The sequence below is a fragment of the Prinia subflava genome, chromosome 2 (assembly GCF_021018805.1).
Source record: "Prinia subflava isolate CZ2003 ecotype Zambia chromosome 2, Cam_Psub_1.2, whole genome shotgun sequence".
Lineage (NCBI taxonomy): Eukaryota > Metazoa > Chordata > Aves > Passeriformes > Cisticolidae > Prinia > Prinia subflava.
This window is the reverse complement of record NC_086248.1, coordinates 102,926,841-102,953,355: the sequence shown is the minus strand read 5'-3', so window position 1 is coordinate 102,953,355 and position 26,515 is coordinate 102,926,841. Positions and strand designations below refer to the sequence as shown.

The window sequence follows — 26,515 nt, the reverse complement described above, 5'->3', positions numbered from 1 at the left end:
AATGTTTCCTGCAGTTGTCCTTGGCACGCTTCCAAGCCTGAAATATTTTTGCCTCCACTGTTGTTGCCTCCTCCCCTTTCTGTTCAGGTTTCTGCCTCATGGTCACGTCAGACGCCTCCACACCCTCCAGGCACATCCAACCTTCAGAAAGTAGCAGGTAAATTTTACAAAGACACCAGGAGGGCTTAGCAATGTGCTCCCAAGTGCCCAGTAAGGTTTGAAGGAGAGCTACAGGAATTTCTGCCTCCTGGCAAATGAATTTTGGATTCGGGAAGCACTTCTTGTCTCATCCACTGCACTCTGCCTGGCTCCAGAACTCCCAGATAAGGGGTACGATGAAAGGCTGGGGGTGGCACTTCTGCCTGGTGGCCCAGAGAGGACAGAATGACTCCATTAACACGGGCAATGGGCTACAGCAGGAGGAGGACACTGTCCCAGTGAGATATCACTGCTCTGCTAGGCGAGACAGATGATGCCCCAGGAACTCTGCTTCTGTGCCAAGCTCTTGCACAACACAGAGCAAAGATCAAATCCATGTCTCTTGTCTGAACCCTTCCTAGGCTGAAGGAAGTGTTCTGTGGTGTTTCTGGAGGCTCCAGTTTACAGATGCTCCAGTGGGAGCTGGTCTTTGGCTCCATGCAGTGGAGTCTTTCATAAATCTTGTTTTAAATCTTGCCAGACAAAACTGAGCCTGGCCTGGTCTTAAATCCATGTGTGCTCGGGTGGCAATGTCCCTATCACCCTGCAGGAAGCATCCAGATGCTCTAGCACTAAAGAGAAAGTGGATTAATCACTTCCCTCTGGGATTGGGCAGCACACAGAGCCTGTGGTCCCGAGGCGCTCAGGGGTCAGCAGAGGAAATAATCCTGGGGAAATGCAGCATTGCCAGGATTCCCACCAGCTGTTATTTGTGTTGGGTCAGGCACATTCCTGGGAGTAACCCAGCCTTCCCCTGAGTGGGGGAGAAGAACAGGCAAACAGTCTAAAAACAGAGCAACCTGCAAGTCACTGGTTGGGCAAGAGAGGGTTCTTCCCCTAAGCTGGCTGCCCTTGCTCAGCAGCATTCTTAAAGATCGCTGCTCTTTCCCTTCCCTGCTCCCAGGCTGCTGGGGGACTGGGACAAAGAGCTTTTTGTTCATCTTGATTAAAACAACACTGGAAATTAATTGGAAGCTGCACAAGAGGAGAAAAGGGCTACCTCAGCTTTGGCAAAATATGACACCTGACATGGCTAGCACAGGTAGTAACAGGCAACCTTGTTTAACGCTGCAAAGTTACAAATTTAAAATACAATTTCCAGTACAAAAACAGATAAAATAATTTTAATCTCTCTCAAAATCTTAATTGTGCTAAAATATCCATAGCAATTCAGATCCTACACAATCTCTTTGGTAAGAATTTAATTTTATTATTACCATGTCCTAAGAGAGCCTGAATTGTTTATTGTCCAGGATCGTTTTGCCTCTCTTCTCCTAAGAAATCATAGGCCAGCTCTGAGATGTCAAAGGCTCTGTGGGTGTTTTCTGATGACAGCAGGTACTCCAGCGCACCATCGTTCTCCCGGCTCCTTTTCAGGAAGTCATGGATCACTTTCCAGCGAGACAATTCTGCCTCTTCCTCAGCCCATTTGTAGGCGGGGAGGAACGTGGAGCAGAGCAGAGGGAACACAGAGTCGTGGTACACCAGGACAAATGCAGACTTCAGGAATTCTTGATCTCTCTGCAGAGAAGAGTATTTGAAAATACTTCAGTGCAAACACGTGGTGTTGCCAAGCACTTTTCCAAAGTATTGTACACAGGAAAAAATCCAAACAACTCACTCCCAGTTCCCAGGAAAACAACGGGAAGAGATTTGACCTTCCTGAACACACATCCGTTATCTTGGATAAGCCTCCAGCATATCAACAAACCTGCACCCTGAACTCTGCCAGCCTTCCCACAAACTGCAGGTGCCGAGAGCCCTTTGGTGTGGGGTATTTGTATTCCTTAAAAGCAGTGCCACATCCTCCCTGCCCTGGAAGCCCAAACTCTTCTCATTTCCCTGCTGTCCTAGGCGGAGCATGGCTCCGATCCCACTCGTTGGAGCCAGAGGTGATGCTGCCCCTGGGCACTGTTGTCCCACTCTTTGCACATGGTGTGACCTGTGTGCTCCTCTGTAAAGATCAGTTTGGAAAACCCAGAGACAAAGGATCAGGCTGGTCAATTATCAAACACATGGGAAAGATCCAAGTCCAGAGTGTCCCAGCCGCAGGGGTGCTGTGCCTGGCAGGGAGCATTTGACAGCTCAGCCTCACGGAACCACGCGAGGGGTGAGTGTTCAGCAGGCAGCAATCCTTCCGTGGGAGTGGCACATGCCAGTCAGGTAGAACTGGATGGTTCTGGGATCCCGGGGTGTTGCCAATTCCGTGAGCAGATCTGCTTTCCTTTTGGATGAATGGCCCTGAAAAAGCCACTCTGACTCAGCGGGTGTTTGTTCTGCATTAACAGGGAGCCATCCTTGTGCATCAATTCAGGAGCATGGACAGGGAATGAAATATCCCACTGTTGCTCCCAGGAAATCCGGGACTGAGAGCCAATGGCTTTCTCATTCAGTTCCCTGCAGCTGCTATCTGTCTGGGAGACAGGAGGTAGGACAAGCTGTGAGTGAGCCCAGGGACAACCAGACCACTTCTGCAGCTGTCTATGTGCCAAAATGTGGGATTACTACTGTCTGCGGTAGAGAGATCTGAGGAATTTGGGGGCCTTTTTCCCAGGCAGATTGTGGGAGGACTGAAGCTGAGAGTTTGGAGGAGGGAAGATGATTTTGTGGGCATACACAGCCCCTTTTCTATCCATGGAAAGCTTTTACCAGACAACTACAGGAAGCACATCATGACAGGGAGCCACACTCTGGGTACCAACCTGTAACAGGTTCCTCCCTAAAAACACTGAAATAAAAAGTTACAAGTTGATTTAATTTTCCTCCTGCTCCTGGTTTACTGTTATAAATCTGGGTGAGAAACGTTAAGAATTGCATTTACATATCTCTATTTTCTAAATAGATGTACAGTGAGAGGAAAAGCTAAGCAGCAATTGCACTGGGAGGGAGCAGCTAGTTGGAATTACCCTGAATATATGGCAAGAAAAAGCTGTAGTTTGTTACCTTCTCAATTCGCTTCAGTGTTCTTTCTTTGTCTGCCCAGGCACTCTAAAATGAAATGTAAAATCAGACTAAGGCTGTGCAGAACTTTATCTTGTCCCATGACAAAAAAAAAAAAAGCTCAAATTTTGCCTGGAAATCCTGACAAGGTAACATACCCGAAGTGCATCCATCAGGTCTGGCTGATCCAGGACTTGAGGGAAAGTTGCTAAAAGAGGATTGCAGATTAAGTCTGAAACAGAAAACAAACACATTCAAGGCTAAGAAATAATCAGGATGGTTTTCAAAGTACTGGCACATCCAGGTATTCAGCACATCCCCTCCTGTCCGATTATTCCAAAGGGAAAATGAGTTCTAACAGTTCTGCAGAGCAGGGAAGGTAGGAGAACTCCCTAAAAACTGTTCTGACTGCAGCCAATTCTCAGTGGCTGAGAGACAGTTAAACTAGGAGAGGAAACACACAAACCCCAGTGCTGGGTATTGGGAATGCCAGCAAACATGAGCCCTTCCCGATTTACCTGCCAGGGGTGTTTTCCCTCATTTCTGCACCTGTCCTTTTTATACACAGCTGCAATTGTGCTGCTTGGTTTGGATGTTATGGATAAACAGCTTGGGTTCTACCTCAGCCCTAACATGTCTGGTATGGCATTTTAGGAGAACCAGGGACCAAGTGCACAGTGGATTTTCCCAATGGGGCACATATCCCACTGCACAGGTGTCTTGGAACTTTTTGGGTCACTTACATGAGAAATCACTCTGCTCCTGTCATTATTCTAATTAATGATACTGTGGATAAGATTCCAAGTGACAGAGTGCAGGATTTTGGCTGATGTGTTTTCCTTATTGTGTGATTTCAAATATTGAATGTACACTTGTTTCTTCACCTTGAAGCTGATGGGAAGTTTGGTAAACATGAAGCATTTTCTAATGCCAAAACATTTCAGGGAAGAGAGCCAGGACTGATGACTTCTGGGAAGTAGAACAGACATTTTCAGATGTCTCTTCCTAAAGTGATGATGGACTTTGAAATAAAATAGAAATCTTCTTTAGTTACACAGCTACCAGAACAGCTTCTGAGATAAAGCTGTTCAATGACTTCAAATGAAGTCTGAATCCAAAGGGATGCAATTTGACTCCTGGAGACATCGTCAGCCTGATCTACTGCCCTAAATTATGAAGATCAAATCAAGGAAGTGTGGCAGTTCTCACCTATATAAATTCATACGTAGTACAGTTAAGAAATGTGATTTTTCCTTATTTCAAGTTGGATTTAAAATGGAGAAGGCTATAAAATATCATTAGTTCTGCTGAATAATCAGGGCAAGACACTGAGCACTAAAACCAGAATTCTCCAACTTCTATCTCTCCCTACTGTCAGTAAGTAAATAATGATTAAAAATAGAGAGGATAATTTAGCCTGAGTGCCAAAAACATTTCTTACCAAAGGGAGACTCTGGAGAGAGTCATTCCCTGGAAGAACCTGATCTTCCTCCAGTGCTCACCTGTGCTTTGCATACTCATCCTGTCCTTCAGGAGGGCATCTCCAAGGATTTGCCGATAAAACACCAGGAGATGGATGTAGGACATGCCCCCAACTAATGTTTCAGGGAGAAAACTGTTGGGAAAGTAAGAGACAGCAATTGAGATGTTTATTGCAAACACTGCAGATTTTTCTAGGCTATCTGGAATACTTTTTCATTTTATGGAAGCACAAGGACTCACTTCAGGATGTCTTTTGAGTGCACACTTGGTGACTTCACTTTCACCAGAAGGACAGGCTGTTTCCTAAGGCTCATAAACTGCTGAAAAACCCCAGAGCCTGCTGCAGGAATAAACACCCCAGATTCAAACAATCAGTTTGAAACAATAGTAATAATTATATTACAAAAATGGGCATTTCAGTGGGTTGAGAACTCCGAGTTTAGTTAGCCTGGCACCACCCAGCTCTCCATAGCCAAGGCAAAAGCAGACAAATAATGAAATACATGCAAAAATAGAACACAGTAACCCAAACCAGGCTGTGGGGACTGCTGTGAAGGAGATGCAGCATTAATCACATTATTATGTTTATAATATATTGAAAAGAAACCACACCTCTCCTTGATATTGATGGGTCAACCTCAATGCCTCTTTCATAGGGAGTTCCACCACTCAAGACCAGCTCATACATCCTGTCAATAAAGATAAATTTGAAGCCTGTATTGGGATATTGGGAATTCAACTATTTTTGAAATTTAATTATACTAGGAGGTCAATTATTTTTAAAGCCATTAACAACATTGTTTCTTTTCCACAGCCCAAATATTCTTCTTGCATGGAATTCAGCAATTGTTTCACTAAAATGGTTTTGAGAAGTCATCACTTCAACAATTTAAATCTTCCATATTTAAAATTTGTTACAGAATAATGTAACCCCAGTTCTGCCAGGAGTAAGTCACTGCTGAAACAAGCACGAAATTTAATCTGCAATACCATGCTTACTTAATGAAATAGTAGAGCAATATTTACAAATGGGACCTAGAAGAGATTTAGAGACTTCTAGAACAGTAGAGGTGTCCTGTGGGTATTCTTTTGTGCTGTAACCCAGGTAAATTCTGAATACATATACACTATATATATATATCTGTCTATCAATATTTGGTAAAAACCAAGTCTTGAAAGTCTGAGCTACAATTAATTATTTCTGTCAATAAAAATAAAGTTTTCCTACATTTAACAAAATAAAAATATATATACTTTATAATTCTTTCAGATGGAATAATATTATTCTTTCAGATGGACCCACCAATTATAAATCAGCTGCAAAACATAATTCACACTCCAAGTGCAGTGAGAGATTCATTCACAGCAACTCATACTCGATTCCAGGTCTTGGGAACAGTCTCCCAATTTTCACATGGGAAGGGGATAATGCAGCAAGGAAGAGCCAGAATCATAAAGGACTGGTCTGGATGCCCTTTCCCCAGAAGTGTGTAAGTGTGAAAGATGAGCTTTACTCTTAGTCTGAAACAGATGCTTGTACATCTATGTGTAAATACAGGCAGAGCAGGAAAAGGCAACAAACTCACTTGGAAGGAACAGGAATCCCACTGGAAGTGAAAAGCTTCAGAAAGGCCCAGCCACAGCTCAGTTCTCCTTTGTCACCTGTTAACTAGAAAAAAAGAGAAATGTAAATTATTTGAGCAGCTGACTCAGAATGAGTGACTGAACCATGATTAACAACAGTAACCACATCAAAATGGTTGTAGTTATCTCCCTTTTCCTCTTTCACCCTTGTGTGTTTAAAAATCAAAATCTGCCTTCTCTGAGGGTAGATTTTCTGGCTTTACCATCTATTGTCTTACTACCTGTTGTACTTTCCAGCAGCATATCCCAGATGAACAGCCTCTATCTGTGTAAAGTGGAGCTGGAAACCACTGTCCATGCTGCTGAAACAGTTAAAACTTTCATTTTCAAACTATAGGAAATTAGTCTGAAATAAATCACAGAGATGGAAAACTGCAGGAGTAAAGAGAGAGTTAGTCCACTGTGATCCCATGGCATGGATCTTTGGCACAAGTTATGTCGTTGGTACAGGGACACTCATGTCCATGAGTCAGAGGGACTTTTATTCTCTAATTAGGGATATTCTCCCATCAGAGAATCCTAGAATGGTTTGGGTCGGAAGGGATTTTAAGGATCATCTTGTTCCACCCTCTGCCATGGGCAGGGACACCTTCCACTATCCCAGATTGCTCCAAGCCCTGTCCAGCCTGGCCTTGGACACTTCCAGGGATCCAGGGGCAGCCACAGCTTCTCTGGACAACCTGTGCCAGGGCCTCCCTACCCTCACAGGGAAGAATTCCTTCTCAATATCCCACCTATCCCTGTCCTCTGATAGTGGGAAGTCATTCCCCCTTGTCCTATCACTACATGACCTTGTGAAAAGTCTCTCTCCATCCTTCCTGTAGGCTCCTTCCAGGTAATCCTATTCTCTGATCCTGTTCTCTAATGAGGGATATCCTCTAGTCCTATTCTCTAACGGGGGCAGCTGGTTCCCTTTATAAACCTGCACTTGGAGCGATTTCCACTGCACCTCCCCACACTCACATTGCACCTGTATGTGATGCCAAGCTCAAACAATATCCCAGTGTCTGAAGACAGGGAGTTGGACCTGACAAAACAGTCACCATCAAGCAAGCTGGGTAAGATGCCCATCACCTGATACAGAGAGAGGGAAAAAAATAAGTTCATGTACCTATTAAAAAAATAATCTTGATTTTTAAAGGCCATCAAGCACATCCCTCATTCAACACAAGATCTCAGATCCAATCCCACTGCATATAAAAATGAGGAGAGAACCAATTCCAATCAAAACCTTGCTCCGTTTATTGTCCTTCCATGGAGCACAGCTGTGCCACCAAGGGACACTTCAGTGACACTGAAGGAAGAAGCTGTAAAAAGCCAGTGGCTGTGTCACCTACCCTTGGAGAAAAGGTCCAAGTTTGAGGATTTTTAGGCAGCCACGTAGCTCTCACTGTGTGGATGTTACTCAGCACCTAAAGTGGGGAAAAAAGCTAAGGCAAGTTTTTCTGGAAAGCCCTGCTCGTTCCAGAAAATGCAGAGTTATCCCAGATGGATCCAACACTGCACACAACAAAGACAATTGGAAGAAAACTGCTGGATAATCAGAGTTATGTTTTTATAAAAAGCTGCTCTGCACACACACACAAAGGAACAGAAGATCAAGGGCACGTGGAGGAATCTGACCCTGACCCAGCTGGTCCCAGGCCCATCCCAGGAGACAGATCAGGAAAACACTGCAGGAACACAAAGGAGCCAGGAGGCACAATGGCAGGTGGGGGACCCAAAATTAGGGACTCAGAGAAATGGAGCTCCCGCCCCAGCCCCTCCCAGGGCCACCCAGCACAGCCCTGAGCCCCAGGGGCTGGGTGTGACTGTCACCCTGAGTCAGGAGCAGCTCCCTGGCTCACCTCACATTACTCAGGGCATTTTCGGGCTGCACCTGATTTATCACGAGAGGAAAGCAGAGGGGGAGAAGCCAAAGGCAGAAAAGAGGAGGGATCAAGTGCTTTGTGGAGTACCAAGGGTGGGAAGCAGGGCTGAGTGTGCTTGCCTGGCCAGGCCCATCAATACAGTCTGGTCTGTTTTATCATTCAGTTCTGTTTTTCTGGGTGAGTGGGCTCAAACCAGACTCATCTGAGCATAAATTAAGCAGCTTGGGATGCAGGTTGTGTGTGTCTCTGAGTGAGACAGAGAGAAACCAGAACCTGAAGGATACTGGAAGTTCCAAACCTCCTCCAGTCCTTTTTTGGAAAGCAGACACGTTCTTTACCCGGCTGCCGTCGAAGAGGCAGAGCCGGACATGCCGGCTGAGGACCCGCACACCAGTTCCAGGGAAAGGGATCATCTTGCAGCTGCACAAAGTGACCATCAGGGACGCTCTGGTGGGTCTAGCATGGATCTGAAATACAGAAGGAGGATTAAACCTACAGGGCCCTCTGCATGTGGTCTCATTTTGTGTTTATGGACTGAGGTGATTCTCCCAACCACAAACCCAGTGCAGCGGTCACAACAGGATTTCTTCACAAGCCTTTGGCTCTGCCCCAAGGATGTTTTAGTGGGACAGACAGAAGGTCCCAGTGGAAGAAATATTCCAGAAATGGTGCAAATTAAGACATAATCATTAGCCAAAAGGAAAGAAGGCAAATTAAGTTTGTGTCCCCCTCAGCAGCAATACTCACAGTATTTCTCTCAGAGTTCCACACTAAGTCTTTGAAAGCCAGCTGGGATGGAGTAAGTGCAGGTTGCAAATAGTAACTTGCTCGAAACTCTTCACCTACAGCAAGAGTAAATTTTAAAACTCTTAGTTTTTCAAATGATCTTCATTGCACCAAAAAGGACAAAACCCAAAATTCATGTCCAGTTGAATATTTGACTAAACAAATCTGTGGAATTATCTGCCATGAGTACTGTTTACTATTTGTAAGTGTTCTGAAGTATTTAATCCCAAGAGCACAATAACTTAATTTTAAAAAGAGATTAAACAGCTTTAAACAGAAAGACCAACAAAACATGAGGTATCTTAATATATTTAGTGAAGAGATACAAAAGACCTTTGGAAAAAAGAGAAGATTAAAATTAAAAAAAAAAAAATCATCATTTCCTGCACAGTCAACAGGAATGAATTTCCAAAGAGGAAACACTTTAAAAGCATGAAGAAATTTGTCAGATTTCACATTGATAAATTAAAATTTAAGGGAAAAAATATTTTATATATTGTTTGATGGGTCAAATATAGCCAGTTAGCCAATTAATTAAAATTAAGCAATATGGATTGGGGTCCTACAGGCTGGTGACCAGGGTGAGAAAGCCACCACAGACACCTGAGAATCCTGCCAGGCGAAATCCTTACCTTCCTCCAAGAGCTGGAAAAGCATGGATGGACGGAATCCTGCAGGAACTGCCCCTGTGGTGGTCAGTACCTCCACAGTGTCATTCTAGTAAAAACAAAGAAAAAAGGATATTACTGTTCCTGCTATTTAACAGCAAATTTCAGCCTAATTTAAAGCTCTGTTTAGAACCAGAAACTTGCAATATCAGTCACCTCCTGTGAAGCATTTCTGTGGCATTTCTTGCTACCAAAAACTCCCCAAACACAGATGTTAGCTAAGAACAATGGTCTGTGATATGAGACACAGTGTTTGGGAAAAGGCACAGCTTGTCTACAAAATAACGAAGATTATGGTGGGTACAGCTGCAGTGTAAGAGGGGCATCTACCTCTGTGATGGCTTGGACAGCACTCCAGTGGGAATCTGTTCTGGAATAAAATAAAGGGATTTATAGTAAATCCTCACATGAACAAAAATTTAACCACTAAATATTGCTCTGTTTTAAAACAGCAGCAGCTTCATAACCATATCTGAGACATTCCATTTACCTTTTTTTAATTCCAGTTCCATCTGCTGTTTCATCCACCACTTCTATGTGCTCTTCTGACTCTTCATGGCTTTCTTCCTCTTCCTTAGGAACCTGGAATCCGCATTTAAAATGGCAAAGGGCTTGACTTCTACCAAGTTCTGGTCATAAAAATACCTTCTCCAACCACAGCCCACATCAATATAAGTTTAGAAAAAATTAACTAAGTTTAGAAAAGGAGATTTTCTCTCTGTGATGCAGAAAATTGTCCCACATTTACATGGACTCCCATTTCAGATAAATTGTTAAAACCCCAAATAAATCCACAGCAGCTTGGAGTCTTCAGAGCTGACCTTTAGTGACAAAGACTCTGACTTTTATATTCAAGAAACTTCTCTGCCACAACTTCACAAGGCACAGAAATGCTGCTTTTGATGGATATCTCCATCCTTTTGGATAAAAACATGGTGTTATTTCCAAACAACTGGCTTTATTTCCAAACAAAACACTGGGCTGTGACCCATTTTGTGCAGATATATGATCACTAATCTATATAAAAGAGCAGAGATTAGGACAGAGGTTGCAGCACACCAACCGCAAGGTAGGTTCTGGGAACGAGGCCTCTCTCCCCCTTGGAATTTTCAGCTACCCACCAGCCATCCGCCTTCTTGTCATGTATGAGCAGGATTTCACCTTTCTTTGGCATCAGAGGAAGAGACAGAGACAAAAAACCAACCAAAACTTTAAATGAAAAAAGACCTAATTCCAATTTCTCCCCAAATCCAACAACTGGCTGAATCCCAAAAGCATAGGATTTCCTTATAGTTACTGCTTAACTCAGAGAGATGTGCAGTAAAAACCCTTTACAGAGAGATATTTACCACAAATGTGAGATCCCCTTCCTGCTGGGCATCGAAGTTTCCAACAGCAACACATTCTCTAACATTTGGATTATCCAACAACTTCTCCTCATCTTCTTCTTCTTCAGTGTCATCCTCCTCACTTTCTTCATCTTCACTCTCCTCCTCTTCTTCAACTCCTTCGTCTGCACAAGGACCTTTCTGGTGTTCCTCATCCCTACCCAAAACAAATCAAACTATTTTTTAGTATCATTTCCACCAAACCTTTTGAAATGCTGTCAAGCCTCTGCAAGGACATTCTTCAGATACAGCATTTTTATTCCTGTGTTTTGCTCTCTGTCCTGAAGAAACTCCTCCAAATCTTATATTCCAGCCATTATCCAGCACCCTGAGAAAGGCCCAGCAAGTCATAAATAACTTCCCACATGAGAGCTTCTTTTTTTATCCTTCTGTTATTCTTAAGCTAATTAAGGGGGTGAGATAATGATTTTTCAAGGTCCATTCCAGCCATCCTTTGAAAAACCAGGTTGCATTTGTATGTTTAAGCTACTCACCCTGGATAATTCTTTGTCACATTATCCTGATCCAAGACAAGGAGTTTCTGCAGCTGCTGGGAGAGTTTTAGCAACAGCTTTTCTTCCTCTTCCTTCCTCTGGCTGTAATTCCCCACCGGTGCGGGCTCATCAGCCTGACAGAGAACCCAACAAATGCCCCAAAGAATCAAAGTTCCCCAATAAAAGGATCAAAGTTCCTCTATAAATTAAGTTTTCCAGACATGCCTTACAAGCTTTCCCATTCCTGGGCTGCTGTGACTCCCTCTTTAGTGACAATTTTCTTACCCTTTCACTCTGCCAAGGTGAAATTCTGTTAAGTTTTCATCTGAGACTTGGACAAAATAAAGCATTAAAGTGAGTTTTTATATTATGTAAATGGATATAAAAATATAAATTGGAGAGATGCCAAGCAGGAATTGTGCAGTGCTGGGCATTGCTCTTGTCCTGAGGCATCTAAAATGGAATGTTGATTTTATTTAAACACTTTCCATGATGAATTTTGGAGAAAACCACAAATTAATCTCCATACTTACTTTTTTCAAAGCACGGAGAGCGTTTGTATTTTCCTCCACCAATTTCTTCAGCTGTGTACATCTGCATTGAAAGCAAGACAGGCAGATAGTATTTTCTTAAAATTCTGATCCAAACCACAGCTGCTGACTGGAAGGTGTCATTCTAGGTGTTGTGTGCCCCTTCAGGTTGAGAATTCCAAGCCCAAACAGCAGCATTTGACAGAATCCCACAATAGCTGGGATTGGAATGGACCTCTGGAGTTTACCCAGTCCAACCGCACTGATCAGGCAGGACCACCCAGAGCAGGTGACATGGGAATGCATCCAGGTGGCTTTGAGATGTCTCCAGTGAGACAGACTCTACACCCTCCCTGGGCAGCTCTTCCAGTTCCCTGCCGCCCTCATTCTCCCTCATGTTGAAGTGGATCTTGTGTTTTAATTTATTGAATTTAATTTATTGAGGGCCATTGCCCCTCATCCTGTTGCTGGGCACCAGCGGACAGAGCCTGGCACCATCCCCTTGGCACCTGCCTTGGAGATATTTATGTGGATTGGTGAGATCCCCTCTCAGGCTTCCCTCCTCCGGACTGTCCTCAGCCCCAGAGGGCTGGGAAAGATCCAGTCTGGCAAACAGGAGAGGGAAGGGGCTCGGAAAGAGGCAGCCTGGCAAACAGGAGAGAGAAGGGGCTGGGAGAAAGCTGTACAATTAGGAGAGAAAAAGCACAGCGAGAAAGAACTATGCTGAGGGTACGAGAGGGGAGGGGGAGGGCAGCGCCCGGGCGGTGGGATGGAGGGATAGGGTTCGGGCTGGCGGTCGGGATCCCCCTCACCTCAGCCAAAGGGCCTCCCGCTGCCCGGGGGCTGCAGCCGCGCTCTCCGCCCGCAGCGCCTCCACCTGCAACAGGGGACGGGGGCGGTCAGGGGCCAGCGGGGCCAGACACTGGGAACGGCTCCGGTGCCGGCCCTGGTACATCCCCGGTACCGCGCCGGTACCTGGCCCCGTGCAGCCCCGGTACCTGCGCCCGCAGCTCCCGGCTCCGGCGCTGCACCCGCTGCAGCGGCCCCCGCGCCCGCCGCTCCGACATCGTCACCGGGCAACGGGACAGCCCCGGCGCCGCCGGATGACGGGCCCGGGGCGGGGCCGCAGCGCTCCACAGCCCACCCCCGGCGGCCCAGGGCTCCGAGACCTCCTTGGCACCCGGCAGCCCGGGCGGCGTTTGTCTGAGGACAAACGAGGCGCCGTTTCGTGATCCCAGCCATGGGATCACACAATAGGTGCGGTTGGAAGGCACCTCTGCAGACCATCCAGTCTGATGGCACGATCGTTAAGTTTGGGAAAGAGCTCCAAGATCAAGGCCAAGCCTTAAGGGGCTCTGGGGAATGCTTTTTCTCCCCCAAAGATTTTAGAACTTTATAATACCTCTGAAAACCGGCAGACTGCAATGAATCCACCAGTACTCCTCCTGGAATTCCCTATCAACCTGAAGAAAGAATTTGCTCCAGCTACCTTCACAATTCCTTATCCAAAATGCCAGGAGGAATTCTTACGCCTTTATTTCACGTGTTCATTCACCCAGCCAACGCATGTGCTTTCACCACTTAACTGTCCCCACGCATACCCATAATGGGGCTTGTTGCACATGCCTTACCCTTAAGGTACGTTTTCACATTTATTACAGAAATAAACACCTAGGAACACCATGCAACGACTTTTGCTAGTTTATTGTGTTGGCAGCGCTCCCTGGCAAGGGCAGAACAGCGGGCTTAGAGCTGGACAAGTGCAGACAACCCTATGAAATATGGGAGTCCCAGAATCATGTAATCGCTGAGGTTAGAAAAGACCTCCGAGATCATCGAGTCCAACCCGTGACCGATCCCCACCTTGTCACCCAGTCCAGAGCACTGAGTGCCACGTCCAGATGTTCCTTGGACACCTCCAGGGACAGGGACTCCAAACCTCCCTGAGCAGTCCATTCCAGGTTTGGGATCGTTGCTTGCATATCCTCAGCTCTTTGTTAGGTAGTCTGACACAGTCAGAGATCTTGCTTTGTGAAGGGCAGAAGAGAACTGCTATTCCATGGATGCTGTCCTCTCCGCAGCACTGCTATTCCACGGATGCTGTCCAGCCGGCAGCCCTGCCATCCCAGGGATGCTGTCCAGCCGGCAGCCCTGCCATCCCAGGGATGCTGTCCTTCCCCAGCCGCGCTTCACCCGTTTCTAGCGGCGCCCACCGAAGCCGCCGGAGAAGCCACCCGGAGCCCGCTGCCAGGGCCAGGGGCAGCCCGGCTGCGGCTGCCGGCGCTCAGGCCGCTTCCAGCTTCTCCTGTGCGGCGGCGAGGCGGCGCTGGAGGTATCGCTGCCGCCAGCGCAGGAAGCGGCGGCGCGCCCGGCCCGCCTGCCAGCCCACCACCGCCCCGGCGGCGAAGGCGGCCAGCAGCGCCCAGCGCACGACCCGCGGCCGCAGCGCCTCCAGCACCATCCCGGCCCCGAGCCCGAGCCCGAGCCCGAACCCGAGCCCGAGCCAGCACCGCCTCCCGCTTCCGCCGCCGCGGGGGCGGGACCGGCCCCGTTAAAGGCGGCGGGGCCGGGGAGGTGCCGCGTCCGTCCGCGCCATGGCCGAGGCGGCTGCGCAGGTACCGGGATCCCCAGGCACCCTCGCGCCCTTCTCCCTCCCCTCAGTAACTCCGCAGAGTTTCCCCGAAGCTCCTCACACACTGTCTCGTGTTTCCCCCAGGATCTCCTGCTGGCAGCAGCGTTTGTCTCCGATGCGCAGTACAACAGGAATATTCCTTTTAAGACCTCCCCGGAGGCCGTCAGGTAAGGAGGGATGCGCTCCCCGCCCCAGCCACACCTGTGAGAGCCAACCGCATCCGTGGCCAGACAGCAGCAGCGAGAAAAACTCCGGGGTGCTAAGGGTGAATGGGTGGGATGCCAAAAACTGCACTTAAGCTGAAATTCTTAAAATAGGGCTCGGCACATCTGTATGTTGAGGACAGGAAATTACATTAAAAAGTTGTGGTGTGCTGGAGGGGAGAAAATAAATCTAACATAAATTCTTCCAAGCTGGAGGAAGAGTTCCCACTCTGTGGGAATGAAGAGTTTGGGAGGCTTGGTCAGCCCTCAGCAGTGTGGAAGGTGCTGGAGTGGCAGAACCAGGTGGCTACACATTTAAATATCTTTTTGTTTACTATAATAAATATATTATTTTATAAATATTCTGTTGTTTAACCCTGCTCTGAAAGGCAGTATAGTATCCATCAACTCTGAGACTGATTTGGAAACAAATTGCCAAATTCCTTGCTGGCAAAAATGTTTGTTTGGGGCAAGTGCTGTTCTTCCAGGATGCATTTGGTGATGCCCTGGGGATGTGCCCTGTAGCTTTTATTTATGGTGCTTGTGTCTTCTTCCTCCAGGCTTTATCAACTCTATAACCACTGGATGATGCGAACAGCCACCTACTTCTTCATCTTCCTCAACCTGTCTCTTGCCCTGTTTGAGGAACCTGCTGTGTATCCGCTCCCCTTCCTGGTGAGTCTGTGGTGTCGGAGCAGCAAATGCAGCAGCTGGAACCTGCAAAGGGTTCTTGCTTTGAAGTGATTGTCAGAGGTGCCAAGAGACAGTGAGTGGTGATGTTGGTCCTCTGCTCTACTAAGATCCCACCTGGAGTCCTGCATCCAGCTCTGGGTCCCCAGCACAGGACTGACTTGGAAAGTTGGAATGAGTCCAGGGGAGGCCACCAAGTTGGTCACAGGGGTGGAACAGCTCTGCTATGAGGAAAAGCTGAGAGAATTGGGGTTGTTCAGCCTGGAGAAGCTTCAGAGTGACCTAATTGGCTCTTCCAGTACTTCAAATGGCCAACAAAAAAGATGGAGAAAGACTATTTACAAGAGCCTGGAGTACCAGGAGAAGGGGGAATGGGTTCCCACTGCCAGAAGGCAGGATTAGATTGGGTATTAGAAAGAAATTGTTCCCTGTGAGGGTGGTGAAGCCCTGACACAGGTGTGCCAGGGAAGCTGTGGCTGCCCCATCCCTGGAAGTGTTCCTGCCCCAACCTGGAAGGTCAGGTTGGACAGAGCTTGGAGCAACCTAGTGTAGTGGAAGGTGTCCCTGCCCATGGCAGGGTGTGGAATGGGATCATCTTTAAGGTCTCCTTCAACTCAAATGTTTCTGTGGTTTTATAATTCTGTGATCTGTATGAAATGGGGACAAAAATGGCACAGGAGCTGGCCATGGACTGTAGGAGCCATTGTGGCCACCAGCAATGGCTCGTGTGATTGTGTACAGAGTCATGTTGCTGTTCTCCATCGCAGAGACCAATTCCAGCCTTCTTTGGGACTCAAGTCCAGTCCTCAAGTGTGAAGATAGAAGCCAAGTTTTACTTTAGGCCAGACTTTTCTGGAGCTTTTATTTGTCCTGCACTACTGTGATTGTGAAAGATGTATTCCTTGAATCCTAAGCAAACACAGACTTGCTGGCTTTAACCTGCCTGTGGCAGGGAATTCCAGAAAAGGAAGCCTGAAAATATTGCTCTGCCTGTTTTTTATCATGCAAAAAGGAATATTGCTGCTCCTGGTTGTGCTGGCTGAGCACTGCTCTCTCTGCAGGCCACGTCAGTGCTGGAGGTGTTGTGCCTTCTGGTGTTCCTCGGCCGGCTGACACACTTTGCCAAAGTCACCCTGCACAATGTGTTCTGGAAGGACACCAAGAACATCTGCATCATGGTGGCAATCCTGGTGAGTTGGGCCCAGGGGAGGGTTTTTTTTTTCCTCTTCATGTTGCTTTCTTGGGATCCTAGACCTGGTGTACATAAGCCATGGCCAAACCAACCAGCTCTCACAAGCCTGTTCCGTGTGCACCTCTCCTGTATCAATGAACACTGTTCGCTGTCTAGACACATTCCAGCATTACTTCTGGGAGCTTTCCTTCTTTTCCCTACAGTTATCCCTGACAGACCTGGCCATATATGGGGTTCTCAGGCTGTATGATGTGAGGAGCATCCGATGGTCAAGGATTGTAAGGCCCATCTTCCTCATCAACTTCGCAGAGAGTCGCCAGGTAAGGAAAAGGTTTGGTGGGAAAAGGTCCACGGTCCTGTTCTTTTGGACAGCCTGTTGCATTTCACAATCCAGGGGATTTAGCAGAAATGTTTTATGGCAGAATTTAGATTTGTGTGAAAGAAGGTTTGTTTCAGAAGTGGCCCGAAGCAATAATTTGAGGTGGGAAAAAGGATGGATTCACACAGTACCACACAAGAAACCCCGTGTTCCTCCCTGAGTCAGGGACCAGGTTACTGATTTCTGGAAGTCTCCTGGGTAAACAAGTGTCATGGAGTTCTCAAATCCTGTAGTCTGGATTTGGACTCTGCTTCCTCTCAGCATGGAGAGATCTTTGTCCTGCTGCCCAAGACTGGTCTGGTCCTGACTTACAGATGAGTAAACTGTGATGTGGAGGCCTGGGGGGAGGGAGCAGCTCAACATTTGGGCTCAGAGCATGTGTTTTGTGGCCTGGAGTGATGGATTTCTGTCCCTGACTGGTTCCCTGCAGCAAGAACATCTCAGCAGTGCCCTGGGGCACTCTGTCCCTTGGCTCCTGAGTTCACTGTGGTGTGTAACTGGGGCATTTCCTTCTAGGATCCCCCCTGGAGAACAAGGAGGAAAGACCTGGGACTCTTGCACTCCAGTTTATGGTTTTGATCCAGATGGGATGGTGAGGGGGAAAAAGGGGTGCCACGTTGTCTCTGAACACTTCCCTTGTCGCTGGCAGATCCGGAGGGCCTTCCGCAGCATCCGCAACACACTGCCGGAGATCACCTACGTCTTCCTGCTCTTTATGTTTAGCCTCCTCATGTTCTCCCTCATGGCCTTGAAGCTGTTTGGAGAGAGGTGTGGATACTTCCTTTGCTCCTGGGATACACGGGGCAGACTCCAAACAATTCCCAGGGAATGCAAGCACTGCTGATAGGTGCAGCTTGTGTTGTGGGACATGTGATCCCAATGTTTAACTCCAGGCTGTCCTCTCCCTCCTAGGAATCTCCAGACAGCAGAAGGCTTGCCCTACTTCAGAAACTATCTGGAGATTGTGTTTGACCTCTACGTGCTGGTGACGACGGCAAACAGCCCAGATGTCATGTATGGATATCATGTGTAGATCACCAGATCTCTTTCTCTCATAGTCTTCTCAGAACTCTCTGCAGCCTCTAATTTGCACAGCAGAGTTAAAATTCTGTGGGTGCTGGACTTTTCATCCCTATCTCTTCTGGGTTCCCATTGTAGTTTGTGCTGGGAAGGTGCTGTCAGGAGTAGGACAGGGAGGAATGGCTCGGTCATCTATGTGCTGGAAATATCTTGAGCACAACTAGGATGGTACAGGGACCCTGGGAGTTTAAAGTGAGAAATAAAATGCTGCTCATCCAAGAGCAAGTGGAAAAGCAGATCTGAGTGCAGCAAGGGTTAGAGGCCAAAAAATAGCATATGGCTGAGGCATTCCCTCATGTCTGCTCTTAAATTTGGCCACACTGGCAGAGATTTCATCTCTGTGCTGTCTTTTGCACCCCTACAGTCAGGGCCTGACAAACCAGGATGAAAACCCAGAAGAAGAAAGGTGTTCTCTAGCTGACCTAAGGCAGTTTTTAGCTTTTATCTGACAAGTTTGATCTGGCAGTCCAAAATGGCAATTGTAAATCCATGTGGGAGTCTGTTTTCTCATGGACTGTTTGTCAGACTGGCAGGCAACAATCCCCCTCCCCTTCTCTAGGATGCCAGCATTTGACTTCAGCTCCTGGTACACCCTGTTCTTCATCGCCTTCGTCATCATCAACACTTACATCTTCATGTCTCTCTTCCTGGCTGTGGTCTACAACAACTACAAAAAACACCTGAAGGTAATGCCTGGAGGGGCTTGTGACCAGTGCATTCTTGTTGTTCTCTGTAAGGAACCTCTGGCTTTCCCTTGGAAAGCTTTGAGAAGGGGAAGCAGCTTCTTGCTTTTGGTGCTCTGCAAACAACAAGCACAGACCCACTTTTCATACCATGGGGTTGTTGGGAGTTCTGCTGTCAATGTTGAATTAAATATTCTATGGCGCTATATCCAACAGATAAGAAACACATTCTGCATCATCTTGGAGGCCTAGTCCTAGCTCAGGAATGCTGTCTCCATGCAGGGAACTGTTTTTGCACAGCACCTTTGCATGTGCTTTTAGAGCAATGGAACTGGTAATGGGAGGTCTGAGTAAATCACAATTTTTGTTCTACTCAAACTGGGTAGGGGCAGTCTGGGACTTGTGATTAAAGGGGGAAAGCTGGGAATTCCTGGATGCTCCCATTAGGGGGTTGGATCTTTCCCAGGAACCAGAGTGCTGGATGTCCCTCTCTGCTCAGTCATGTGCAGAAGAGGATCCCCACCCCTGCTCTCAGCAGGATTCGCTTGTGGATGGGAAGCATGTGTGAACACATCCTCTTTCCTTCTGTGGCCATGCAGATCCCATGATCTTTGTTACCTCTTTCCTGTCTGACACTACCCTTTGTCTTTCCTTCCGGTTTTTCAGTGTTGTCCCAGCATCCAGCAGTCTGTTGATCCTTCCAGAGCTCTGTGTGGAGAATGCACAGCTGCCTGTTAAACACTATTTCTCACCCCACACACACTAACTGTGCTGTGCTTTGTGTCCAGTGTCATTCCCCTGGGTCTCTCCTTGCATCTCTGTGCTGTGAAAATGAGTTTATTTGTGAAAGAAAGGGGGAAAGGCACCTGGGAGTGCCTGACTCCTGACGCGCTCTCTAGAACGAAATCCGTAAACTCGCCTACATGAAGCGCCGCAAGATGATCGAGGCCTTCAACCTCCTGAAGGAAGAGGAGGGAGAGCAGTTTGTGGTTCGGGAAGCCCGGTGGAAGCAGCTGGTCAAGCTGGTGGCTCCTGACACCAGCAGTTCCCACCGGGAGCTGCTGCTCCGCATCTCAGATGACGAGCAGAAAGGGTTTATAGGTGAGCAGTGGGGACTGGGGAGGAGCCAGGAGCCTGATCCTTCAAGGGGTTTGGCATTGGGATTTTTGATCTGTAATGGCCCCAGAGGGACTCAGAATCACAGAGTCATTAAAGTTGGAAAAAACCTCCCAGACAGAGTCCAACCTGTGCCTGCTCCCCACCTTGTCACCCAGCCCAGAGCACTGAGTGCCATGTCCAGTCATTCCTTGAGCACCTCCAGGGGCCTGGAGCCCCTCTTCCTGTTTCCCTCCAGTTCCTGGAGTCCTGAAAGGTTGTTCCTGCTGCCTGTGCTATAGCCCATGTCCCACATACTGTGAGTGGCCCTTCATGGCCATTTGACATCAGACCAAGCTCTCCATGGCATATGGGACCTCCCGTTCTCAGCAGAGGATGTGGAAAGCCTCCCTTGTTATCAGATGCAATGTGGCTCCTCACGCAGTCCTCTGGAGCAGGAATATTGGGAGAGACGGGTCAATGTCCTCATTCTGAATCGTTCTGTGGTGGTTGTTGGCCCATGGCTTGAGCCAGTTCCCCAGGAATGGGGTGGAGAAGCTGCTTGAATTCCAAGTTCAGCCTGCTGTGGTGGATACCACTCTGGGATTGGCTTTGCTGTGAGCAGATAGCAAGTCCAGATGACTGCCACCCCTGTGGGCTGGGATTTGCATGTAGCAGACACCGTTTGTTTGCCATGAGATCAGGCTGATACATGACCCTCTGCTGCAGACAAGAAGTCCTTCATGCAGCTGGCAGACCTGCTCAACATCCAGGTGGTGACGTTGAGGATCCGCAGGCACCCGCTGGCGCGCTGGGTGCCAGCCCTGTACAGATCTGCGCCCAGCCGGCTCCTGCGCGGCATTGTGAGGCACAGGTGAGCTCCGACAGGGCCGAGGGCTCACCTGGGCGTGCTGCTGGGCAGGACAGACTGGCCAGGCCACCTTCTGGGGCTGTGCTACTGTTCCTGGCCTGCCTTTGTCAGTGTGCAGGAGCCAGCTGTGGCTGTGGGCAAGGCCCTGCCTCGGGCAGGCCCACTGCCTGAGCTGGGTTTTGCTGGCATCAGGCTGTGCTTTGTGTCTTGCCATGCAGGACCAAAGTGCTGCACTTAGCTCTGCCCCTACCTCAGCAGTTTCTGCTGCTGAGCTGTGTCCTGCTGCCTCATCAACTCTGGGAGTTCTGGAGTTCTCTAGAGCTCTCTTTCACCTCTGAGCCTTCCCAGAATCCCAAAATAGCTGAGGTTGCAAGGAGCATCTAGGGATGGGCTAGTGGAACTCCCCTGTTCCAAGCAAGGTCAGCCAGAGTAAGATATCCTAGGGCTATCCTAGCTGGGTCTAGAGTATCCCCAAAGGATGGAGGCTCCATAACCTCTCTGCAACCCCTTCCAGTGCTTGATCACCTCCAGTTAAAAAAAAAAAACCCCAAGCAACTTCTTTGTTTAAGTGGAAATTCCTGTATTTCGACTTGTGCCCCTTGCCTCTTGTGCTTCCACTGGATATCACTGAGAAGAGTCTGGCTCCATCTTCCCTGCAACTTCCTATCAGGTATTTATGCAAAGGCACTGCTCCTGACCCTTCTCCCTGTCAGGCTGGACTACCCCAGCTCTCCCAACACATCACATTTCACTGTCCTGTCCTTCTGTCAGTTTTGTGACCCTTTAATGCACCTCTGTGTATTCAGACCTCTCTTGTACTGGGGAACCCAGCTGGTTCCTCCCTCAGCACCTCCAAGTGTGGCCATACTGAATAGGTAGGGAAAAATCCCTTCCCTGGACCTGTTAACCAAATTCTGTGTTGCACTTCAAGAGCAAAACTAGACTCTTCAGTGACTCCCCCAAACTCTAAGGGTTGGGGAGAACTGATGAGTGAAGAATTTTTGAGAGAGGAGGCAAAGGTCTTCTGAAATAACTGTGATTTTGATGGTCTTGGGAGCTGTAGACTGATCTCTCTTGGTTCTTGCAGGGCTTTTGTTTGGACTTATGATGCCATCATCCTGATAAATGCCATCTTCATTGCTCTGGATGAGGAAAGCCCCTACATTTCCTATGCAGAGTGGGTGTTCCTCGCTCTGTACATCATCGAGATCCTCCTGAAGGTCTACACTTATGAACCCAGGGAGTTCTTCGGCAAAACCCAGTTCTGGAACTGGTGAGTGGGCTGGGAGTTTGTGTGGAGTGTGGTGAGTGCTGTGCTCAGCTCCTCAAGACTGAAATGCTCTGAACTCCTGTGCCAGGGTGAGTCTAAGATGAACCAGTGGATGTTGTGACAAAGCTCTCCCATGTGCCCATAGTCTGAGCTGACCCAGAGCTGCCTGGCCCTGATGTGAGGAGCAGGGGTTACTGCTTGTTTAAACCCCGCTCCTGTCCCCCAAAACCTAACAGCAATGCCTTCCCTCATGCCAGGTTTGATACTCTCATCATCTTTGCTGCCCTGACTGCAACGATTCTCAATGCCACCCTCAAGTCCAGTAAGTGTAGCTTGAGCAGCCTGCATGCCTTGGGAATCTTGGTGTCCTCCCCAGCCTTCTGCCACCAGCACCTCAGGCTTGAAAGGCTTTGTGACCAGACAAGGAGTTTCTGGAGGGTTTCTAAGAACTAACCCTGTCTTCCTCTTTTTTCTTCCTGTTCTTCTTCTTCTTTTTTTTTTTTCTGCTCCCTTCTTATAGTGTCCCCTAACAAAGACACAATAATAAAAATGAAAGAATTTTATCTAAACACTTCCCAGCTTTATTTTCATAACAAAAATAGCTTTGGGTTTTTTTCAGCCCTGAAGTACAACAGCCAGCAGATCCTGGACATTGTATTCATCCTAAGAGTCCTCAGGCTGATCCGGATTGTTGACAGCATTCAGAGGTGAGGAAGAAAGTGGGATGGGAGATGGTTTTTGGGGAGGGGTTGGTCTGTGCCAGAGGCCCAGCACTGACGATGGCCACCCCCCAAAGCATCCCAAGGCCTTGTCCCAGCCTGCCTGGGGATGAGCCCAGTGGCTGCAGCGTCTCTAGAGGCTTTTTATGGGGATGTGGTGGCCAGGATGTGACAATAACCAGTGTGGGCTCTCTGTAGGTTCCAGGTCATCATGAACACCCTGATAAACATCGTCCCGACCATGCTGACTTTTGGTGGTCTCACTCTGGTAAGAAATCCTGATGTCTTGGCTCAGAGCACTCCAGTTTCACAGAAATGTCTTAAATTTCATGCTTGTGCTATTTCTAAGGGGATAAATGCAATTCCCTGGATGGCAGGCCCTTGGAACTCTAAGTGTCCATTTGAATCATGGCCATTGTGCAAGCAAAGGGTGCAGAGGGGCTGCATTCCTGCTTTTTCATGGATTAGGACATCCTCCTTGGATCTGTCGGGTGTTCTGGCAGCCTGGGCTTTGCATCATAAGGAATCAAATCATGGTTTGGGCAAGAGGCTGAATGAGAAACATGGATTTCAAATGATTTCCTAAAATGAGCTTCTGTTATGATTTAGGAATATTTCCTATCCATGTGTTTGCAGTTCTTGGCTAATTATTCCTGCTTGGTGATGCTCTTGGGTGGCTTGGGACTCTTGGAATCTGTGCTGCCCTCCAGCCCCTTGCTGTGCCTGTGGAAACTGGAAAAGCTGCTGGAAAGCTAAGCTTGCTCTGGGGCTTGCAGCTTGCTGGAGAAGCAGGTGATGAGGTTTTTCTTCCCAGGTTGTGTATTGTGTGTTTGCTATCATTGGCATGGAGTTATTCCATGGGAAAATCCAGTACTTCCCGGCCAACTCGAATGCTCCTCATGCCGTGGAATGTGGGAATCCAGCTCTCAAGGATTCCCTGTTTGCCCGTGGGAAGTACTGCAAGAACAACTTCAACAACTTCGCCTCATCCTTCATTGTCCTCATGGAGCTCACCGTGGTCAACCAGTGGCATGATATCCTTTGTGGTGCCCGTTTCCAGCTGCATCCTTGGGAATTGGGCTTGATTGTCCTTGTGGGAGATTGGTTTGTTCTCAGATCCACACTCTTCTGCTGGCACTGCATATGGACAGGCAGCAGAGATGATCTCTCAGAGGGTTTTGCTGGGTTCCTGGTTCCTCCCTCAGCTCTTCCTTCCCTCTTTTCCCTTAACTCCCACTCTACTCTTTGCCAATGGATTTGCCAATGTGACAGTTCAGCCTGCCAAGCTCTACTTCATTGCCTTCCACATTGTGATGGTGATAATCATTGTCAAGTACGTTTTTTGGGATGATTTCCTCTGCTTTAGATGGAAAAGGGGATCTGCCCCTGCCAGATGGGGCCTGGTGTCACCCATGGGATACAGATGGGCTGTGTTTAGAGGGATCTGCTGCATTCTTGTCCCCACTGGGTGCTTCTCTGACATGGAGGGGATGGAGCACTGGGAAATGAGCCTGGGAATACTGAGACAGTCAATGCCTGTGAGGAAGCGCTGCCTCAGTTCTGCTCATTGTTTCTTTCAGTATCTTTGTGTCATTCATCTTGGAAGCTTTCTTTGTGGAGTACTCCCTGGAGAAGAGTGAAGTGGAAACTGCCATCGAGCAGAAAATCCAGGAGCTGGGAATGGGAGTTCAAGAGTAAGCCCCCAAAATGTACCCATGCTGGATATGGCCAATTTGGCACCACTGATGAGGGAAGAACCACCCTCTGTGGTGTCGAGGTGTGAGTTGACATTCCCCTTCCTTGTCACAAAGTTCTAGCTCACCTTCCTGAAAAATGGAGATTCGTCTTCCCTCTCATGAAGTTCTGGCTCCTCTGCTGGTTTAGGTGTCAGTAGAAGGCCACTGGTGTTGGCTTTGCTGCCTCCTGTGGTTCTTCCAGCTGGGAATTCCAACCCAGAGGACAGGAAAGATGCTGGAAAATAACCCCATGGCTGGTGCTTGTCCTGCCCCACTGAGAACCCACCACTGGTGTGCTCCCAGGGTAGGATGTGCCCCCTTCCCAGGGTAATTCCCGGCCCTTGCTGTGCAGGGATGAGCTCCAGCATGAACAGCTCCTTGACAACATGGAGAGTGCAGAGCACGAGCTTGAGGGGGAAGGTGGAACAAAACCACAGAGCAAAGGACTGGTGTTCAAAATTGCCTCCAAACGTAAGTGTGACCCTCCAGGGTGTCCAGGTCCAAGGTTCCCAGCTGGGGAAGGGTATCCAAGGCATTCTTCCTGGGGAAGCTCCCAAGCCCTGTTGCTCCCTTGGAGCTGTAAAAGGGATACCTGCCCCCCTGGAAACTTTGGGATAGCTGTGGACATTTGATATTTGCTGCTTGTTTTTACTTCTGTAGCATCTTCTCTCCCACCTCAGCCCTTCTGTGTTCCTTGTCTTCATGAAACTCTCTCTGGAGACACTGCCCTGGTGGCCGAGATCCTGCTGTGCCAAGACACCCGTTTTCCTTTCTCCTTCCTCTATGGGCTTAGCATTCCTGCTGCCTTGGACCACGGAGTGACTGTATCCTGCTTTCCTTTGGCTTGGTGACTATTTCCCTCCTTCTGGCTTTCTTGCTGTACCTCAGGTTTCCATTGTGTGGGAATAGAAGGGCTTAAAATCCCAAATAATGGCCGTATCTTCCAGAAGGGCTCAGAGTACTTGAAGCAGATGGGGTGGAACAGCAGGGAGTGTCATTTGGGGCATTTTCTTGCCTGTTTTAATACACGGGCCTTTAAGGTATCCAGAGGAGCACATCTGGTGCTTATAGAGCATTGTTTTGTCCCCCCCAGGATACAGGACGGTGGATGCTCTGCTCCAGCGCATGTTTGAGGCAGAGATACCCCTGGAGGATGAAGGCCCTTCCTTTGAAGAGATCCTAAACTTGTCCCCCACCTCGGCTGTTCCCAGGAGCCCGAGTTCCGAGAGCGCGGCGTGAGGGGGGATCTGGGAATGGAGCTGATTCCTGGCTGTCCAGGTGCTCCGTGGCTGCTCCCACATGTGGGGTCCAGCTTTCACGGTGGGAACAAACAGCTTCGTCCTGTAAAGGAGCTTTAGCTCATGTAAAGTCTCGTATAAACATCTGGAATGTGGCGGGGAGTCGGAGTATCCGGCTGCTCCCAGAGAGGGACGGTGCCATGGGCAGTATGTCATGGAATAACTACTTCTTGTAACTGGAATTGTATCGCAGCACTTTTATATGCAGCTCTGGACCGGTGTATGCTAAATGAAGCGGTTCTTTAGCACAATAAATTTCGCAATTTGGAAAAACGATGGAATACCTCCGAATTGACGATGGGAGAGGGTTGCGGCTGCTCCATGACAACGTGCAGGGCATGGAGGTGGGAGATGAGGAGGGGGGGAGAGGAATGCGGGCTGCTCCTCGCTGCCAGGGCGCCGGGTGCGCTGTCCAGACTGTCCCATTGGCTTCGCCATTCCTTCTTTCAGCCCTCATTTTCCCTTCGGGATGTACCCAGGGCGCCGTCCAGCGGCCTCGATGGGAACTGCACCGGCGGGGGAGCGCTGGGTGTCCTGCGTGATGGAGGGGGCCAATGGGGAGGCGGGGAGGGCTGAGGGCTGGCCAATGGGGAGGCGGGGAGGGCTGAGGGCTGGCCAATGGGGAGGCGGGGAGGGGCCGCGCGCGGTCAGTTTGAATCAGCGGGA

General features: G+C 48.5%; 3 protein-coding genes across 10 annotated transcripts; 1 reads left to right on the top strand and 2 right to left on the bottom strand.

The window, feature by feature from the left end:
• Positions 1–45: 45 nt before the first annotated feature.
• On the bottom strand, positions 46–13,131 carry NPHP1 (nephrocystin 1). 6 transcript variants are annotated; one of them, XM_063391338.1, is made up of 22 exons: positions 13,000–13,130; positions 12,814–12,878; positions 12,005–12,065; positions 11,472–11,605; positions 10,939–11,134; positions 10,653–10,754; positions 10,080–10,171; positions 9,920–9,959; positions 9,554–9,638; positions 8,883–8,977; positions 8,474–8,602; positions 7,602–7,676; positions 7,228–7,338; positions 6,486–6,566; positions 6,207–6,289; positions 5,233–5,309; positions 4,861–4,960; positions 4,641–4,753; positions 3,297–3,370; positions 3,142–3,186; positions 1,416–1,719; positions 46–141 (listed from the first exon to the last, which is right to left on the bottom strand). In XM_063391338.1, the coding sequence occupies exons 1-21, from the start codon at positions 13,066–13,068 to the stop codon at positions 1,441–1,443; spliced, it is 2,106 nt and encodes a 701-aa protein (XP_063247408.1). In that variant the 5' UTR covers positions 13,069–13,130; the 3' UTR covers positions 46–141; positions 1,416–1,440. The 6 variants fall into 6 exon arrangements, with proteins under 6 accessions (XP_063247408.1, XP_063247411.1, XP_063247407.1 ...); XM_063391341.1 differs by lacking the exon at positions 46–141 and having other exon boundaries at positions 1,294–1,719; positions 4,861–4,957; positions 13,000–13,131; XM_063391337.1 differs by lacking the exon at positions 46–141 and having other exon boundaries at positions 1,294–1,719.
• Positions 13,132–13,684: 553 nt separating this feature from the next.
• MTLN (mitoregulin) lies at positions 13,685–14,552 on the bottom strand. Its single transcript, XM_063391336.1, has one exon. The coding sequence runs from the start codon at positions 14,460–14,462 to the stop codon at positions 14,286–14,288; it is 177 nt and encodes a 58-aa protein (XP_063247406.1). The 5' UTR covers positions 14,463–14,552; the 3' UTR covers positions 13,685–14,285.
• LOC134547426 (two pore calcium channel protein 1-like) lies at positions 14,457–26,184 on the top strand. 3 transcript variants are annotated; one of them, XR_010079471.1, is made up of 19 exons: positions 14,457–14,616; positions 14,718–14,800; positions 15,397–15,511; positions 16,588–16,716; positions 16,922–17,038; positions 17,747–17,865; positions 18,010–18,111; positions 18,737–18,863; positions 19,760–19,961; positions 20,685–20,829; positions 21,914–22,099; positions 22,354–22,418; positions 22,716–22,803; positions 23,014–23,083; positions 23,165–23,204; positions 23,630–23,849; positions 24,058–24,148; positions 24,396–25,022; positions 25,645–25,674. XR_010079471.1 is itself a non-coding variant. In XM_063391335.1 (19 exons), the coding sequence occupies exons 1-19, from the start codon at positions 14,596–14,598 to the stop codon at positions 25,788–25,790; spliced, it is 2,259 nt and encodes a 752-aa protein (XP_063247405.1). In that variant the 5' UTR covers positions 14,458–14,595; the 3' UTR covers positions 25,791–26,184. The 3 variants fall into 3 exon arrangements, 1 of the variants encoding a protein (XP_063247405.1); XR_010079472.1 differs by lacking the exon at positions 25,645–25,674 and having other exon boundaries at positions 24,396–24,509; positions 24,904–25,022; XM_063391335.1 differs by lacking the exon at positions 23,165–23,204 and having other exon boundaries at positions 14,458–14,616; positions 24,396–24,509; positions 24,904–25,022; positions 25,645–26,184.
• Positions 26,185–26,515: the final 331 nt, after the last annotated feature.